General features: G+C 45.4%; 1 protein-coding gene, 1 long non-coding RNA gene and 5 other non-coding genes across 7 annotated transcripts; 1 reads left to right on the forward strand and 6 right to left on the reverse strand.

The window, feature by feature from the left end:
• Positions 1 to 473: 473 nt before the first annotated feature.
• Positions 474 to 11,726, forward strand: LOC148820484 (CTP synthase 1). The gene is made up of 19 exons (XM_088931583.1): positions 474 to 668; positions 1,852 to 2,032; positions 2,199 to 2,369; positions 3,313 to 3,413; positions 3,869 to 3,985; positions 4,275 to 4,358; positions 5,140 to 5,220; positions 5,717 to 5,868; positions 6,683 to 6,815; positions 7,173 to 7,261; positions 7,610 to 7,704; positions 8,013 to 8,075; positions 8,949 to 8,992; positions 9,145 to 9,241; positions 9,348 to 9,403; positions 10,033 to 10,129; positions 10,492 to 10,636; positions 10,721 to 10,813; positions 11,317 to 11,726. Exons 2-18 carry the CDS (start codon positions 1,867 to 1,869, stop codon positions 10,803 to 10,805), a joined length of 1,776 nt encoding a protein of 591 aa, XP_088787709.1. The 5' UTR covers positions 474 to 668; positions 1,852 to 1,866; the 3' UTR covers positions 10,806 to 10,813; positions 11,317 to 11,726.
• Positions 11,727 to 12,670: 944 nt separating this feature from the next.
• On the reverse strand, positions 12,671 to 17,305 carry LOC148820485 (uncharacterized). Its single transcript, XR_016094099.1, has 7 exons — positions 17,275 to 17,305; positions 15,663 to 15,745; positions 15,006 to 15,124; positions 14,390 to 14,429; positions 13,840 to 13,877; positions 13,239 to 13,287; positions 12,671 to 12,765 (listed from the first exon to the last, which is right to left on the reverse strand). It is a non-coding gene; the product is annotated as an uncharacterized LOC148820485 (long non-coding RNA).
• LOC148820486 (small nucleolar RNA SNORD99) lies at positions 13,405 to 13,477 on the reverse strand. Its single transcript, XR_016094188.1, has one exon. It is a non-coding gene; the product is annotated as a small nucleolar RNA SNORD99 (small nucleolar RNA).
• Positions 14,104 to 14,233, reverse strand: LOC148820487 (small nucleolar RNA SNORA44). The gene has a single exon (XR_016094180.1). It is a non-coding gene; the product is annotated as a small nucleolar RNA SNORA44 (small nucleolar RNA).
• On the reverse strand, positions 14,762 to 14,839 carry LOC148820488 (small nucleolar RNA SNORD103/SNORD85). The gene has a single exon (XR_016094177.1). It is a non-coding gene; the product is annotated as a small nucleolar RNA SNORD103/SNORD85 (small nucleolar RNA).
• On the reverse strand, positions 15,274 to 15,412 carry LOC148820489 (small nucleolar RNA SNORA16B/SNORA16A family). The gene has a single exon (XR_016094176.1). It is a non-coding gene; the product is annotated as a small nucleolar RNA SNORA16B/SNORA16A family (small nucleolar RNA).
• LOC148820490 (small nucleolar RNA SNORA16B/SNORA16A family) lies at positions 15,883 to 16,018 on the reverse strand. The gene has a single exon (XR_016094174.1). It is a non-coding gene; the product is annotated as a small nucleolar RNA SNORA16B/SNORA16A family (small nucleolar RNA).
• Positions 17,306 to 17,691: the final 386 nt, after the last annotated feature.

Below are 17,691 nucleotides of genomic sequence, written 5' to 3' on the forward strand. Positions count from 1 at the left end.
GGACTGTCCTGAAGAGGAAGAACACAGAGGAAGGAAAGACAGGAGTCCAGTACCACAGCTCTCGAGTTCTGCTTTAAAGCAGCTAGCACTTCTGTTTAATAACTTCCCTTTTATTACATTTTTGAAGTATTACTCTGTTCTCTTTTAACATTTTAACGAAGTATAGCAAGAGTTGTTCAGTCTTTACCTAAGTATCAAATTGTGGCGGAACTGGAGTCTCGCTTTCATAACTGTAAAACACAGGAAAGGAGAAACTGGAAAACATTGGCCATGTTCATTCATTCCTTGCTGGGCAACGGGGGAAAAAAAAAATGTCTTTCCACGCACACCCGAACAAAGACAAAGATTTATTACGGTGGTTACTGCGATGGTGTGTGATCGCAGAGAGAGACCCAAACCGACGAGGCTCGCAGGTTTCTCGCAGCGCCTCGCTTTCCCACGATGCCTTTCGCGCTCCCGGGAGAGACGCAGCATCCTGTCCCCCGTCTCGCGACGCTGAGGTGCTCCCATTCTCCCGCACACGTGGGGACCGTGTCCTCTGCTCCGTGTCCAACACGTGAACCGGGTCGGCCAGCCGGGAGCTTTCTTCTCCGCTGTTCGGAGGCCGAGTGGAGGTTTGCAGCGCCCACGGGAGTACTGGTTTGCTGAAAGCTGAGAGCGGTTTCCCGGTGAGTGACCGTCGTGAATCCAGCCTGGCGCTAGCGATCGGGACTCGGCTTTTGTGATCGGGGACAGCCGAGGTGACGGCTGTGGTTTTGCGGGGGTTTTAATTTCCACTTGTTCTACGTTACATTCTTTAAGGTTGAAAATAATGTGATAATTCTGTTCGCACTGCTGTTCATCGTATTTGGTTAACTATTTGGAGCCAAAATATTTGGCCATCTAGTTTTTTTACGGCTGCTTTCCCGCATTCAGCTGGTAATTATTATTTTTTTAAACCTTGCTGTCCATCTTCATTTTGCTTTATACTTACAGTACGCTTTACACACTACAAATAGTACTGATGATTTTTTTTTGGCGCATTTTTCATCCCCGCCATCTCTTACAACTCACCCACCACCATTTTCCGCTCTTTGCTCTCCGCTGCTTATACTCGACCCTAATAAAGACAAAACGTGGGGCAAAAATGTGAGCATTGAAATTTGAACGTAACATTTGAAAGCGGAAGAAAGTGACGCATTCTTTGGACGGATTCCGCGTTAAGGCTTTTGTTTTAATTTTGGTTCGCAGTGTTATGAATACATTCACAGAGCGCTGATAATACCGGAGGGGACGTGCGACAGCAAGTCGAGAGGAACTTAAAAATATGTATTAAGAAGATCGATATTATTTACTTAACGACACTACGTGAACGCGTGTATACTCGTGTGCCACGAGTTGCATTGTGAGTGTATCTGGCACGGGGAACGGACGTTAGGTAATTTTACTGCCGAATATTATGGCAACGCGCCCTGTGAAACATTATAAGACGATTTATGTGGAGGCCGGAGGTGTATTTTGAATTGTTTTGACCGGAACAGTCTGAAACGAGGTGACATGAGGACGTTGGTGTGGCACCAATTGCGAGCGAGCTCCGCTGTGTCGAGCCCGCCCCGCCTGCGGGTCTCGGCCAATGAGCTGCAGGCGTGGGGCGAGCAGCTGAGGAAGCCCCAGTGAAGGCGCGATGGTCCGTTGAGCAACGAGAGACGGCCGTGTCGGGTTACCGTGCCGGCGCTCAGCTCGGAAATGTGCCACCGGTTGCATTTCTGTCGTCTTCTGAGAGATGCCGGGGTCTTCGGGTTTTCTGGCGCGCTGAAAGACAGCTCATGCCGAGCGTTAATGCTACATCCCTTCTCTCGTTCTCTTCCCCAGGTTCTGCTGACCGATATGAAGTACATCCTGGTCACCGGTGGGGTCATCTCGGGGATAGGCAAGGGTATCATCGCCAGCAGCGTGGGCACGATACTCAAGTCCTGTGGGCTCCATGTCACTGCCATCAAAATCGACCCCTACATTAACATAGATGCAGGAACCTTCTCACCCTACGAGCACGGTAAGAGTGAGTGTGCACTGTGGGCGAAGGGAGTGCTGTGTGCTGGATGACCCCAGGGTGACTGGTTGGCGGACAGATTCTGATTGGTCTTCTTGGCCAGAGGGGGGGGGGGGGGGTCGTCCTGTGGGTGTGCGCTCAACGTGCTCTGTCCGCGTTCTCCGCCCAGGGGAGGTGTTCGTGTTGGATGACGGAGGGGAGGTGGACCTGGACCTGGGCAATTACGAGCGATTCCTGGACATCCGGCTCACCAAGGACAACAACCTGACCACGGGGAAGATCTACCAGTCAGTCATCAACAAGGAGCGCCGGGGGGACTACCTGGGCAAGACTGTGCAGGGTGAGAGAGAGGCGGGCAAGGAGGTGCTGGGCAGGAGGAACCACATGGCCACGAGTGGCAGGGGAGAGACTGGTGTAGAGGATGCTTGTAGACCGTGAAGGGACATTTAAACCTCAGGGAACACTGGAGACCATGGACTTGGAATACTGTCTCCATTATTTTTTGAAGGATGTCGGTGTTAATAATAATTCCTTACATGACTCCTTATATAGCGCTTTTCTGGACACTCCATTCAAAGCGCTTTACAGGTCATGGGGATCCACCACCACCAATGTGTAGCCCCACCTGGATGATGCGACGGCAGCCATAGTGCGCCAGTACACTGGCCTCACACCAGCTCTCAGTGGGGAGGAGAGCAGAGGGATGGAGCCAATTAAAAGATGGGGATTATTAGGAAACCATGATATGTAAAGGTCAGGGGGAAATTTGGCCAGGAAGCCGGGGTTACACCCCGACTCTTTCAAGAAAAGTCCTGGGAATTTTAATGACCACAGAGAGTCAGGACCTTGGTTTTACGTCGCATCCGAAGGTCGGCACCTTTTTACAGTATGGTATGCTCTTCACTATACTGGGGCATTAGGACCCACACAGACCGCAGCGTGAGCACTCCCTACAGTGTTGGAATGTTCATCGCTGCGCGTGTGTGAAACAAGCGAAAATCACAGCCGATCTTTCCTGATACAGAGACAACCTGCATTCCAGAGAGTTCCTGAAATTCGTTCTCCACATAAACCTGACTTTATTAATGGTAACTTGATCTTGTTATGAATGAATTGGTACCTCATGCGGTGTGTGATGGTTTGTAAAGCCTGTTCCCCGAGTATTTAGTCACAGGAATAGAGGAGTTACCTGTGGGTGGGAGAAGATTTGGGTGGGCAGTGAACAGGGGATGGCCCACACTGTGTCTGTGCCAGGTCGAATTTCTTCTGTCTTCTTTCTTCAGTGGTGCCACACATCACAGATGCCATCCAGGAGTGGGTGATGCGCCAGGCCAAGATCCCTGTGGATGATGATGGCATGGAACCCCAAGTCTGTGTTATCGAGGTACTGTACCCCTTGCAAGACTCACACGACCGCTCATCACTCAGTATTGCACTGGCCTGTTGCACTTTATTCCTTTATTCCTGCTACAGTCTTATAAGAGGCCTAACGGATATCCATAATTGGATTGCAGATAATACCTGTTGGCTCCGATAAACTTTTAGATTTGCGTGTCTGTCTGTTAAAGGATTTCCCAGGTTGAGTGAGTTCCACACTTTCTACTCAGGCATAGGTGTGGGAATTGACAAAGCTAAGTCCCAGTTTTGACTGTGATGGGTTGTGTGGGGTGGTTCTGAGTTAGGTGATCCCACTGTGGAGGGCGCAGGTTAGGCTTAGAGGGGTCTGATGTATCTGGATGGCCGGGCTGGTGCTTCAGATTGGCTTTTGATTTTGGAGGCTGTGGCTTTGGGAGCTGGGTGTTTTAAGTGGAGCGTCTCATAAAGGCTGTGTGTTTTCAGCTGGGGGGGACAGTGGGAGACATCGAGAGCATGCCCTTCATCGAAGCGTTTCGCCAGTTCCAGTTCAAGGTCAAGAAGGAGAACTTCTGCAACATCCACGTCAGCCTTGTTCCACAGGTAAGAGACTTGCCTCGTCCTTAATAAACGAGCCCCGCTGGCGCCGTTTTCCCAGTGTTCAGGCTCCTGAATCCCCATGTGTAGCATAAGCTGCTTTCTGAGCTGTGTTGTCCTACCGGTTGGTGAAAAACGCATGCCTACCCCTGTAGCACACCAGATTTGATTATTTTCCAGCTCCTTTGCATTGGTTTCTATTCTCAACTGGTTTTGATGGTTTTGTTGGCCTTGCGGTTCCTCGGCATGGTCAGGGTGTGCTTCAGGGTCCCAGTCTCGGTCCCTCTCTCCACAGCCCAGCGCCACAGGGGAGCAGAAGACGAAGCCCACGCAGAACAGCGTCCGAGAGCTCAGAGGACTGGGCCTTTCGCCCGACCTGGTCAGTCTGTCTCATTGTCGGTGCACTTCCCTTTGTTTTCAGATTTTTTCTTCCATTTTCTCTTTTTTCCCCTTTCTGACGACGTCTTCTGTTGCCTCATATCTTCCTTCTGTTGCACCTCTGTAGTCCGAAGGAGTTCTTGCCCCTCCTGTGATACAGTCATATGACAGGCTAAGCATAGTTATAGTTAAACAGGCTAGTAAGTTAAAAATGTTTAAAACGCATACATAGTTCAGCAGCAGCCTTACTGCTTCATGGCCTGATCTGGGTCGGGTCAGTATTGGACTACTGACGTGGCAGAACCAGGTTGCTGCTGCGTTTTGGTGGAGCACTAGGAGGCGCTCTTCTCTCTAGACCAGAAAGTCCCAGCTCATGCACCGGTGTGGTGACTGAAGTTACTGGGTTGTAGAATACCATCCTTCAGCTGGGATTAATATTTTAAGTCTCGACTTCTTGGTCATTAAAGCTCCCTGTATTACTGCAAGAGCAATGGTGTTTAACCCCTGTGACCTGATGAAATCATTCAGACCCATGGAATAAATGGGTCTCCTCCTTTGTATAAAGCTTTTTCTGGGATGAAAACCATTGTACATGTTTAAGGAATTATTATTCATGTTACTTATTATTAAGGTAATTGTGAAAGTGATTTTTCATCAGAAAAATTCCAAACTGAGAGGATTCCATTCAGTTCTTTTCTTCTGGGTAACGAGAGGAATCAAAGGGCGTCGGGACTCGTTTTCCTGTCTACAGACGGACATTTCTTTACTCTTGTCTTTTATAGATTGTGTGCCGCTGTTCCACTCCTCTGGACAATGCTGTGAAGGAGAAGATCTCCATGTTCTGTCACGTCCAGCCTGAACAGGTAGGCCACAGTTGTCCTGTTGTTGGTTTTAGTCTATATAATTGAGTCCGATGTTTCTGAGAGGCTTATATGTTTAATGGGATAATAGGTGGTTTCTCAATTTGGGCTTCCATGGGGCTTATTTTATGGAAGTCTGCACCCATATTACAGGAGGAACCTTAGAGTTAGGTTTGGCTGTGGCTCTTGGCCATGGATGCATTAAACTGGCCAAACAATGCCAAACGTGCTATAAAAGTGCACTTTTAAAAGAGATAATGCAAGGTCAGCCATCACTGTGCAGTTTTATAAGACTGGAAGCCTACGCTGTCGTTCGCTCTTGTGTAGTTTTTATTGCCGTGCAGAATGGATTTGAGAGAGGAAGTGAACAACCTTGCTGTTGAGAGAATGCAACCTTGGCAAAACACCAGGCACAAAACCGAGCAGGCCGAAGCGTGTGTCAAGAATCCCGGCTATGCACGCAATGCAGAGGCTGATGGCTGTGGCGTTGTTGTTCCAGGTGATCTGCGTGCATGACGTGTCCTCCATCTACAGAGTGCCCCTGCTGCTGGAAGACCAGGGGGTGGTCAGCTACTTCTGCGATCGGCTGGACCTGCCCATAGAGTCCCGGCCCCGCAGGATGCTGACCAAGTGGAAGGAGATGTCAGATAGGTGGGGGTCGGGGATGTGTTTTACCACGTGCTTGTCTGAATGACTTTCCTCAATAGGGGTGTGTCTGTTTTAAAACCACCTTTAAAGTTTTGGGTTTGTTTTTTTCATATACTGTGTTTTGGCATCTGAAGAATAAGTATGTATTTGATACTGCTTTACCATTAGAAATTATTTTTCTAAATATACAAAATTACAGGTAAGTTTTACTGTCTGGTTACCTGCATACCAGACAAATTTGATAGAAGTACAAAGTAAGGTACTCGGATGTCATCGTTAACATTGGGAGAAAAAGTAGATGAATTGAAACAAATTAAAATGGCAGCAAGGAGCATGTTTTAACCTGTCAGTCTTAAACATTTAAAAAAAAACAGGATTGTGGACTGCTTTGCATGTCTTTCATTAAATATTTCAGTTAACAGCCATCATTGCACTTTGTCCTTTAGAGTAAAGTTAGGAGTTTTCTTATAGTCATGTCAGTATTTTGGACACCTTTTCCAGCCTGACAATTCTTGACCTCCTCACTCAGAATACTTAAAAACAGAAAATAGGCGGTGACACACATCATTCATATTGTGTACCCCCAGTCATGAAGCAGCATTACCGGAGAAACAGAAGCTGTACCCCATCTTGTTTTAAATTAAAACCTGCTCTTCTGAGCAGAAAAATGGTAAACAAAGGCATCTCAGTGACCTGATGTAGAGTCTTGAATTGCGATGTAAGGCTGTTTCCTTGCCCCTGACCGGAGTATTTGGGATGTGGAAGGAGTGAATCTGTGACGTCTTGGATGTGACGAGATCCCATCTTTCTGCCCCAGGTCCGATCGCTTGCTGGAGAGCTGCTCTATCGCGCTGGTGGGAAAGTACACAAAGTTCTCGGATTCGTATGCCTCCGTCATCAAAGCTCTGGAGCACTCTGCCCTCGCGATCAATCACAAACTGGAGGTCAAGGTACAGCGGGGATACTAATTTACTCAAGATCACCTTGTGCCCATTTTATTACATTCTCTACATGCATGTGGTCCCAGTGATTAGGCTCCTTTGTGTACCGGGGGACAGAGTCTTGCAGGCAGCATTGTTGCATCATCTGCATGCTGATCTGGTGGAACTGGATTGTCAGCTTCTGCAGCCTGTGGAAATGTAGCGCCAGCATCTCCGTTTCCCATAGGACTGTGTACATACACCTGCGCTAGATGTTTCATGTTAGACCCATCAGGTCACACAGGCAGGAGTTTTTCTTGTTTGCAATGACTAGTCAGTGTTTCCCACCTCTCCTCACTTTCTGTTTCCTCCCTGCCTGTCTTTTAGTACATTGACTCTGCTGATCTGGAGCCTAGCACCCTGCAGGAGGAGCCGGTCAGATACCACGAGGCCTGGCAGAAACTCTGTAGTGCCAAGTAAGTCTCAGCCTCTGGCCTCTTCAGTAGTTTTGCTTTAATTGTCTGAACTCTTTGATACAAGTACACCTTAAAACCTGTAGCACAAGAACCTATGCCCCCAGTATTTCCAGTGTCTACTCTTCCAGAGTTTTTAACTGTCTTGATATTTTTAACTAAATAAGGCCATGTTTTTGTATTTTTAGACATTCTGTGTATTTCTGTTTTATGAAGGCTGAAAGAAATTATTTCTGTACCAGCCAGAGTAACCGTCTCGCTGGAGTTAGCAGAAACCACTGTCTCGGGCCTTGCAGTCCAGACGAAACACCGCACAGACCCTGTTCTGACCCAAGTGTGTTCTGTGTTTAGTGGCGTCCTGGTTCCTGGAGGGTTTGGGGTTCGAGGGACAGAGGGAAAGATCCAAGCAATCAGCTGGGCGAGAAAGCAGAAGAAGCCATTTTTAGGTGAGAATGGAGGACGTGGCTCTCCACTGGCATCAGCTCTGTGTCTGAGTGCAGGATGACAGGTGGCACACACAGAGAGGCACTGTGGAGAATCAGCCTGACGCTCGCACCCATCCTCTTAAAAAAAAAAAGTAAAAATCTGCAGATAGTACGAGGTGCAGAATTTAAGGGTAATCTGAAGTGTATGACTGTTTCTGTGAGCCTTTTTCTCAAATGCTTTAGTGCTCCTCAAAGTTCAAAGTAAAACACAATGCCAGATGTATTTTTTAATTAATGTCCTTCTGTCTGTCCTGCTCTTGTGCTTGCAGGAGTGTGTCTGGGCATGCAGCTGGCTGTGTGTGAGTTTGCCAGGAACATCCTTGGCTGGCAAGGTACGTCCTCGACTGCCTCACACTCGGTATGGCTGCAGTTTTGAGAGTTGTGCAACAGTTTCTCTCCTGCTGTAACATCAGTTCAGCAGCTAATGTTTACATAACTCCTTCCAGAGGCTGAATTTTGGACTTGGGCTGGGGGTGGGAGAACAGTCCTGGAATGTATCTGTTTGACACGTACTGTAACACTCCATACTGCTATCTTGTTAGCCTTCTAACTCCCTTGGTGTCTGTTCCAGTACAGGACTTTGTAAGTCTGTCAGTGCTCCTCTAAGCAGGAGTATCTAACCATGACTTCAACTTCAGTGGATGAAACCAGTCTGTCTGTGTTTCAGACAGAAAACAGGCAGTGTGCGATTCGTTATAATCTCCCATCTCGGAGTGTTTGACATAATTCCTTGTGACAAAAAGGGAATTGGGGAAAAAAATGCAGCCTTCAAAAACTTAATCACACAGAGCTAACAAAGCATGGACTTTGGAGAACATTTTGTATAGCGCTACTATATTAGTTCAGTGAGTCTTGCCATTGAGATTGAAGAGCTTGGTGTGAATTTGTTGTGATGCAAAATTACCCCACCATAATGGGCAGAGGAGGGCAGTGTGCTGGTGTGCACTGCACAGGGGTGGCGACACTCTGTTGTCAGTCTGTTCATAGCACAGCACTATTCACTGTGTGTTTAACCGGAGTAATCTTTCATCTATGAAATCACAACTCTGGAAATCATAATTCCAGTTAAGCAAATTTTAACAGTGGGTGGTTTGATTGCACTAAGCTCAAGGGAAGCAGCAATTCTTTTTAAATGAATACAGAATGTTGGCTTTGTGGTTTTTGCAGAAGTTCATGATTTTTGTCTTGGTGTATGTTCTTTACAGATGCCAATTCAACTGAATTTGACCCCGAATCCAAACACCCAGTAGTAGGTATCCCCTCTTTCTGATTCTGTCCTGTCGCCAGAGACCTTTCCTGCACATTCAGATAGCACACTGCCATGTGGTCATCTTCCATTTCTTGGCATTTTTTTATTTAGTCATGTGCTGCACAGGCTGACTTCTGATTGGTCTCTCCCAGGTGATTGACATGCCGGAACACAACCCTGGCCAGATGGGTGGCACTATGAGACTGGGAAAGAGACGAACTGTCTTCAAAAGCACCAACTCCATTCTGAGTAAGAAACAGAAAATACTATTTGTGCAGCTTGTCTTCCTGCTATATGTCACCTTGTGCTGTTTTAACATTAAAAAATTCCTGGACTCACAGATTTTCTGTTTTAGGAAGGCTGTATGGAGATGCAGAATATGTTGATGAGAGACACAGACATCGCTTTGAGGTACTAAATGATTGGTGCTGGCCCTGCTGATTCTGATTCAGATCAGGGTTTCCTGGTTTAGAAGTCACCATATGGTGAAAATAATCCAGGAAAAGCCAGGAAAAACAATTACCAAATGTGTGTAAACTTGATAAAGGGTATGCACTGTTAAATTACCATGAATTGAAACAAAAATATCTTTTTTTTTACATTTAGCATATTTATTAGTAAAATATACAGTAAAATTGTTTTGAGGATTTGAAGTCATGGTGGTTATAGGAAACTACAGGGAAAAAAAATCATGGAAAACTATCCTTACTTTATTGTAGAATACCTGAGGCCTGTCTCTGTCAGGCTAGGGATGTCCATCCCTTGTCCTGGAGAACCAAAATCCAGCAGGTTTATAAGGCCATCCTTGGAACACGAGTTTTGACACATTTTTAATAATTGGTTCAGTTAAGTTACAAATGATCAGTTGTGGTTCTTGACAGCGAGTGTTAGTAAATTTGTGACGATCTCTTAAGGGGTTAATTGTATATAAATCACTTGCTCAAGTGGTCAACTGGAAAGGGGATTGGGAGCCGATGGTTTGAGGGTGACCCGTGAGCTCTTCGGCTCCAGTGTTGGACATCTCCCTCTCTCTTCCCAAGGTGAACCCCGAGCTCAAGCAGCACTTCGAGAGTGGGGGGTTCCGGTTTGTGGGCCAGGACATGGAGGGCGAGAGGATGGAGGTCATCGAGCTGGACGGTGGGTATTTCCCGTAGCACTCCAAAATCAGAACTGAAGGGAATGGTAGGAAATGAGCTGCAGTCTGCTGTGAAAGGACTGTCCGGCAGTTTGTCTTCACTAACCACCGAGCTTGGCTGCTGTGTTGAAGATTAGACTGCCTTCCTTGTGGAAACTGGACTGTTTACTGTGACCACATATTCTAGTGACTTAATGCTTCAAACTTCAGACCAAGTTTCCTTTAATTATCTTTTCAGAGTCTTAAAGTACTGGTATTGAATAGTAATTACGAATACTCCTTGTCACCGATTGTCCACCCACAGTGAGGCGCACTGCGCTCTTGGGCTGCGCTGCATAAGCTTGCCTTTTTTCTCATTTCCCAGACCACCCATATTTTGTGGGGGTTCAGTACCACCCCGAGTTCACCTCTCGCCCCATCAAGCCTTCGCCCCCCTACTTCGGCCTGCTGCTGGCGGCCGCGGGGAAGCTGCAGAGCTACCTCCAGAAGGGGTGCCGCTTGTCGCCAAGGTAACCACGCCGCACACCATGTGCACAACTGGGTTGACATGTAGCTGAATGACAGGCTCACAGGTCTCTCTCTGTCCCCCACAGGGACACTTACAGCGACCGCAGCGGGAGCAGCTCCCCTGATTCGGAGATCTCTGAGCTGAAATTCCCCTCCATCTCCCAGGACTGACGACGGAGGTACAGCACGTCCACCGCCTAACCACCCTGACCTGTGGACATGTGACTCCTTCAAACAGTGTCCAAATATCTCCAGTGCCTTTTAAACTGTTTTTTTCTATTTTTAATTTAGTTTTTGCTCCCTGTCTTAATTAAATGTCACCAACCAGGTGTTTGCTTAGTTTTGAATGTTTTTTTGGTCTCATTTAATGTTCCTGTTTGCCAATCATTGATACCTGGTACCTCTGTAATTACATCACCCTGATTTGAGTATTCGCTCTTTATCTGTACCTTTTCCGTTTATCAGTTATAAAAAACATTCTTCCCTGAAAAATGTTTTTTTTAAATGGTTCCTAATTTGTGAAGTCACATTTGGTTTGGTGCTACTTAGTTGATAAAATCCTTTACCCAGGAGGGTTTATAAAACTAACGAGATAAAAGATCCTGCCTGGGTGCAGATTTCTATGGCTCTAACTATTCCTATTAGTTCATGTTGCACTTACAATGAAAATATTTTCTTCCAGGAAGAAGCTGGGAACTGTGAAAAACCTGACCCTCTGTGATCTTGGTCTTCAGGACAGAAGCCATTTTAGATTTTGTTTTACTACACCTAGAGATTGCACAACTTTATTCCCAAGGAGTTGTGATTCTTTTGACTGTCTGACTGTCTCCAAGGGATATCTGAAGAGCTGAACCAGTGTCATCACCACCTCCCGCAGTCTTACTCAGCCAAGTTTTGTTGGCACTGTGGGTTACTGGATGTAGCCCCCTCTGTACTGGATAAAACCACTCACTTTTCATCTGTATGGCCTTGCATGTCTGCAAAGATGTTTTGAGGACAGCTCCTGGAATGATTATACATATGGGTGGATGGATCACTGAGGAAGATTTTAAAATCTTGCCATGGACCCTAATATAGTATTACTGTTTTCAAGTTCTGCAGTACTGCGTGTGTTTTTTTGTCACTGTGGGTATTGTTTGTTTTTTGCTGGGGAGGGTTTTAATTTAGGGGTGGCTATAATGCAGTAGTCACATGGGACAACTCCCTGCATGGAAGGCTTTGGGCGAGCCCTGGTTCATGTGCAGTAAAAAACTGCTTTACGGAGTTTGATGCCACCTGTTGGATTAAGGTCCAGGAATAACCATGTCCTAATTCTGGAGTTAGGAATTTCCAACAGCAGATCATGGTTCTGGAATCTTAAAACAAAACATCACAGGAGCATTTCAGCATAACATGAATGACCTACTGTTTTTAAAATAAGTCTTATCCCCATAACAGTTTAGGGCACAGATTAAATACCAGCTTGAATCACTTCAATTCAGAGTACACCCAGTACTCTGGGGAATCCGAAGAAATAAATTTGAAACTAAATCCATCAACAGAAGTAAGTTTAATATGGAACTATTAAAAGTAGTGAAGGGCTGTGTTCCCATGAGTGCAGAACAGTTCCAGTTCATCACAAATACAGAAAAAGTTAACTCCCAACTCAAAACCATTGAACTTTCAAGTCCCTTCATATATTCCCCCTCCTCAACACCTCCCAGGACTACCATAGCCAATTCTGTAACTGACTACAAACAAAACACTTACAAACTTAACTCCATTAGACTTCAAGCTGGAAGTGACCACTAGGGAATGTACCATATTTTACAGACACTGCAAAAAGTAAGGGATAATTTTGTTCACAAGCATTTAATTGCTGCAACACCTAAACTTTTTAAAAGCAATTACATGTTCAGGGACGTTTTGTCATGTTAGTCTGAAACCGAACACTTCCAATTATACCAATGATCATTCATTCATTTGCAACATCAAATCCATTGTAAGGAGTGGATCACCACTTTTCAACTGGAAACGTAAAAAAAAAATCCCACAACTTTTATGCATTTAATTGTTTAATGACAAGTTCCAAAGGTCTCCATTAGTAAGAGCCATATCTTCATACTTTAAAAGGATTGCCTCTCTTCGGAACCTGAAAAAAAAAAAGCAATCCTTAAAAGAAAAACGCAGTCTGCCCTGTCTAAACGAACTCATTTAAGAAGCTGCCTTTGGACTTCATTTCAACAAGCCCCACCCATCAAGAGAAGAATTCCACTGTCCCCTCCCCCCAACATTAAAAGGAACCTGCTGGCCTTTCCAATAACCATGTCATTCCTGACAGCAGTGTCCTTTGTAAAACCCCTTACCCCACACTCGCACCACCTCAAGATTACAACTAACACTCCAAGGGCACATTCTGTAGAAGCTACATTTTCAAATCTCTAACATGTAGCAGCTGTTCAAGTTCCTGGTTCTCCCTTTGATTAGAAGACTTAAAGGTTCTTTTAAAACTGGTTATACTTTTATTTACAGTCATTTGAATTTATACCATTGTACATTAATCATGGTGAAATACAGTAGTTACAATCAAATCAATATTCAGAATTGTCACAAGACCCAACATACCTGGATGAATCAAGAGCCTGCAGGACAGATACCTCAACCAGTCTCCCACCTGTACAGAAGAAGTCAGCTAGAGTAAATGAGCTGTAGTGAGCTCCAGAAGAGCACTTCTATTGCCCTTTCAACATTAATACACAGGCTTTCCTCCATAGTTGAAAAGCAGTTCTCTGGCTGGCCTCAGTCCCATATCCGCAACTGTCATTCCTTAGTCCAGGAGTAGTTAAGAATCATCACTGGCCAGCAGTGCCTACAGCTGCAGCTCAAGACTACAGCAGAGCTACCATGTGCAAGTTCAAAGAAAATTAAACTACTCAGCAAGGTCAAACTTCTCTTTAAGTTGGGGGTCTCCAACTCTGGTCCTGGAGAACACCCCAGTCTAGATGGTCTCATTGATCTAATTTTCAGCAACACCTATAAACTACTGCTGAATTAAACATCTTTTATAAGAGCCATCTGATCTTTGAGGACTTCAAAATACTTTGATCATTGTCTGAGATGACCTGCTGGGTTACACACTTAAAACAATGGAATAGTTAAAGACAGCCCACAGGACTGAAGATCCCTGTTGTAGGTGTAACAAACCAAAGGCAGACAAAATGCATACCTGCAGAACTGCTCCTGCTGCACATCCATACAGCCAGCCTGAAGTTGGAAAACAAAAATGGAGAACTAGTTAGACATCTCTACCGTACAGAAGTGACTTCAGCCCAAATTCACCACAGCCTTCTCAAGTTCTTCCCTTGCTATGAAAGTGGGGGCTCCAGAGTGAAGACAGAAAATGTCCTTTGGAACATAAAGGCTACAAATAGAGATGAGGCCATTAAGGCCATCTAGAATTTTGGGAGTTAACTGATCCAAGGATTATTTAAGATGTTGGAGAGTAGAGTGACTGCCCCAGACATGTCAGTCCAGACAGTCAAAGACCCCCCATTTTCTCTGGCATGCTCTTGGAGAACCAGGAGCTACACACACAGCTCTGATCCTTGGAAAACATGCGTAGTCTGACTTTTAAACCAGGATGACCACTAACAGCAATGTCATCACTAGTGGTTCTCTGGTCTGCCTTAAGTTTCAAGCCAACCAGTGTGAACAGTTAAATCCACTGTTGCAATCCTTTTTTCAACCAACACTTCAATGTTGGTATGAACACTCACCATCTTACTCCTTCCTGATCAGATAATGAAGAGCAGTTCCCTGGGCAAGAGAAGATGCACAGAATTAATTTCACAGTCAAGCTCTGCACGCCGTCTCTACACAGAAGTCCCAGTGCTCCTGTCCCAGGCAAGGTTCACATGGTCTGAACGTCACTGGGATGGACTGTAATAGACCTCAGCTCTCATTCAGGAGCTCATGGCTCTGGGGTTCAAGCTAAAGCTCTAAGGGAGAATAACGTCACAACAAGAAGCTTTACTCTCTGGACTTTATAGCGTGATGGCAACATATTAAAGATAAGCAATAACCTTGCTGAGACAGTCAAGCAAATTCAGTCTATCCGATGCCCATCAAAGTTAACCCACTTTTCCAGACCTGACTCAGTAGAGTACATAAAGATGTCATTATCGAGTCATGCTCTCAGTGAGGGCAAGTGTGTCATCACTGCCAGGCCTGGACTAAAAGGAATTAGCTCCCACTTATAGCCACTGCTTAGTCATGCTGCCCATAAAATGTCCACTGCTACAAACTGAGGTAAGAGACAATGACATTCAACACCCCAGCAAGAGTCATAACAGCAGAATCACGGGTGACCATGGTGAAAATACAGTAACTTACCGAACAAAGGAACTGGGCCTGGTGACAGTCACCCGCCTTCATGGTCATCACAGTCTTATCAGCCCAAAGCGTCCATGACTGACAGGTCTCAGCACACACCTCCCTCAGCAAGGCTGCACCTATACAAAGAGAAGCACAGTGCCATGTAATTGTCAGGGTCAATCATGCCCTTGCCTTCACTCAAAAGGCTGAGTGAATCAACCAGATTAAAGATGAGATGCCTGAAGTGTCCAAATCGCTACGAGTCCACAGGCCCCCGGTTGAAGACGCATGTCCTTTTACCACAATGTTGCTGTATCAGTTACCGGCAAACTGAACAGCGACCGTCGGCAGAAGAGTCACTTTCGGCTCCTCTTTGACACCACCAGCTACAGGATACAGCTAGAGAGGCTTCCAACAGAGCCAGAACACACACTGCACAGGACCCTCTACACACTGTGAAGTCAAGGTGAGGGCTCAAGTCCCAGCTAGGACACTGGGGATGCATCCTTGACCATCGTACTTCCAAGGGTACAAGGTCAATTGGTCCCAATTGCCTGCTGCATAAGAAGTACTCCTATAAAGCAAAGGCCAATAGACCCCCCCCCATCTAAGGACTTTCTGGCTGATGTAATTAAAACCCTCATCACAATAAACCACATTTTCAAAGGCTCTTACCTGCATCACTGTGGCTCCGCAGCCTGACTGTACAACAAGATGACCAGGGACTGATAATCCCACATCACAGGTCTCAAAGATCCCTGGTAAAAAAAAAGATTCCCATTAAAAAAAAAAAAGAGAATCATTGCCTGGCTAAGATGCAGCAATCAAGTGGAAAATCCTAAAGGACACAATTAGGTCTACAATACAGGAAATCTTAAAATGTTAGAACAAAGTGAAGTGTCCTTTTCCAGTATGTTGCTGGTCAATTACAAAAACTGAGCAGCGACCGTCAGGCAAAAGATTCACTATTGGCTCCTTTTTGACCGCGTCATCTACGGAGAAAGATTGACACGGCTTCGATCAGGGCCGGAGAGACACGAGCTCATAACATTGAGAAGCCCCGATCTCACGCTGTTACAAACACCCGACCTGCCGCATTAACCCACCGGACAGCTAGGAACCCAAAGAGCACCCGAACCTCCCCACTGTGACAGCTGTCGCGTCCGGTAACATCAATTTCCGCATCCTCTGGTAATCTTCACCCTCCTCCCTCATCCGTAATGTCAAGCGCTCTAGGAGACTTCCCAGGGTCCTTAATGACACAGGCAGCTCCTGCGAGCATGTTTGTGCATCTGCTTGTCCCGATAGATAAAAATAAGGGACCCGCAGTTTGTGCATGTTTATGGTTATATTTTAAAAACGATCGCTATGGATCAGTGTAAAAAGTTCAGGAGAGTAGCTGCATCAGCATGCGTAGGCCGCAAAGGAACAAGAGGTTTATTCCATGCTGAGGAGAAGAAAGAAAATACCGTTTCGGCTGTGCACCCCAAGACGGCTCCACAGCCGAAACGTTATTTTCTTTCTCCTCTTTTCAGCATGGAATAAATGTAAAAAAAATATTATTACCACGTGAATGAAATCTTGAGCTCAGTTCACCCACAGGCCATGTGCATTTTTCGTCCTTACGCGTTACATATAAAATGACTTATTCGTGCAGGATGAGAATAATCAGGGGTGTTGAGATAGGAGGAGGGGGTGTAGATTTCCAGGGGATACTGAATTGGATACGACACCAGTACTTCCAATACGTCCTCGCCTTTCGGTTTTGAGATCATGACGGCCGCGATTTAGTGCATTACTGCATTGATATTTCCGACAAGCCTTTAAAAAGTGAGCACGTTTTCTAGAATCAAACGGTTATACAACGTGAGGGGGGATACACAAAAAAGTCAGAAAAGACAAAGCTGAATCCAGCAGCCGAAACCTGCAATTCGGTACCTGGAATAACTACAGCGCCACACTATGCAAAATGCACATTTACAAAATGTACCCAGATATATTACATAGAATATGCAGAAGGTATTAAAAGAAAAATTGCAACAGAGCTTCTCCCAAGTTTATATTTAGTAGCCAAAACCGACAGCTTTTAGAAGACATACAAGGCAATCATGGGACACTTCTGCCTGCTCATCTTTTAACAAAATTAATGCTATTCTTCAACAAATACATACTGGTGATTTACCCTTATAAGGGAAGGAACATAACTATAAAGAGACAATCTAATATAAGCTCATAACATGCACGATGACCGCAGATTACGCACGCATACTTTTACAAAACCACTCACCATGTCGCCTATCGATGCAGCAAGAAGGAAGAATAAGGGCCTTCCGTTCCTTTTAAAGCGTGAATGTCGGGGCTTTTCCCTCGTTCTGATTGGTCCACCGGTTACATCCTGTCACGGTGCCTGATGGGAAACGTAGTTTTTGTGATCTTTTGAGCTCCATACTTGTGTGTGTGGGGTGGAGGTTACGCAATATACCATAGAACCCTTTATTGTTAGTAGGTTTTCGCAATACGAGTACAACCGATGCGCAGGGAAGTTCAGCCATGTGTGCCATTTTCTTTCTAAGAGCTTTTTTATCCGCCTGTTTTTTTTAACTAGAAGCGTCTCACCAAATGACAGAAAACATAGTTGCAACAAATACACGAAGCTGAAAACATTAAAAAGGGGATTCCTACTTTTATGAGTTTGAATTTGATC

The sequence above is a fragment of the Atractosteus spatula genome, chromosome 14, assembly GCF_055471065.1.
Source record: "Atractosteus spatula isolate fAtrSpa1 chromosome 14, fAtrSpa1.hap1, whole genome shotgun sequence".
NCBI lineage: Eukaryota > Metazoa > Chordata > Actinopteri > Semionotiformes > Lepisosteidae > Atractosteus > Atractosteus spatula.

Bases quoted from the DNA above. Each gene is read 5' to 3' on its own strand.
- LOC148820484 (XM_088931583.1), top strand. From the start codon at position 1,867: ATGAAGTACATCCTGGTCACCGGTGGGGTCATCTCGGGGATAGGCAAG. The intron at 2,033-2,198 runs GTAAGAGTGAGT...TTCTCCGCCCAG, and splicing joins CTTCTCACCCTACGAGCACG to GGGAGGTGTTCGTGTTGGAT. The intron at 8,076-8,948 runs GTACGTCCTCGA...TGTTCTTTACAG, and splicing joins GAACATCCTTGGCTGGCAAG to ATGCCAATTCAACTGAATTT.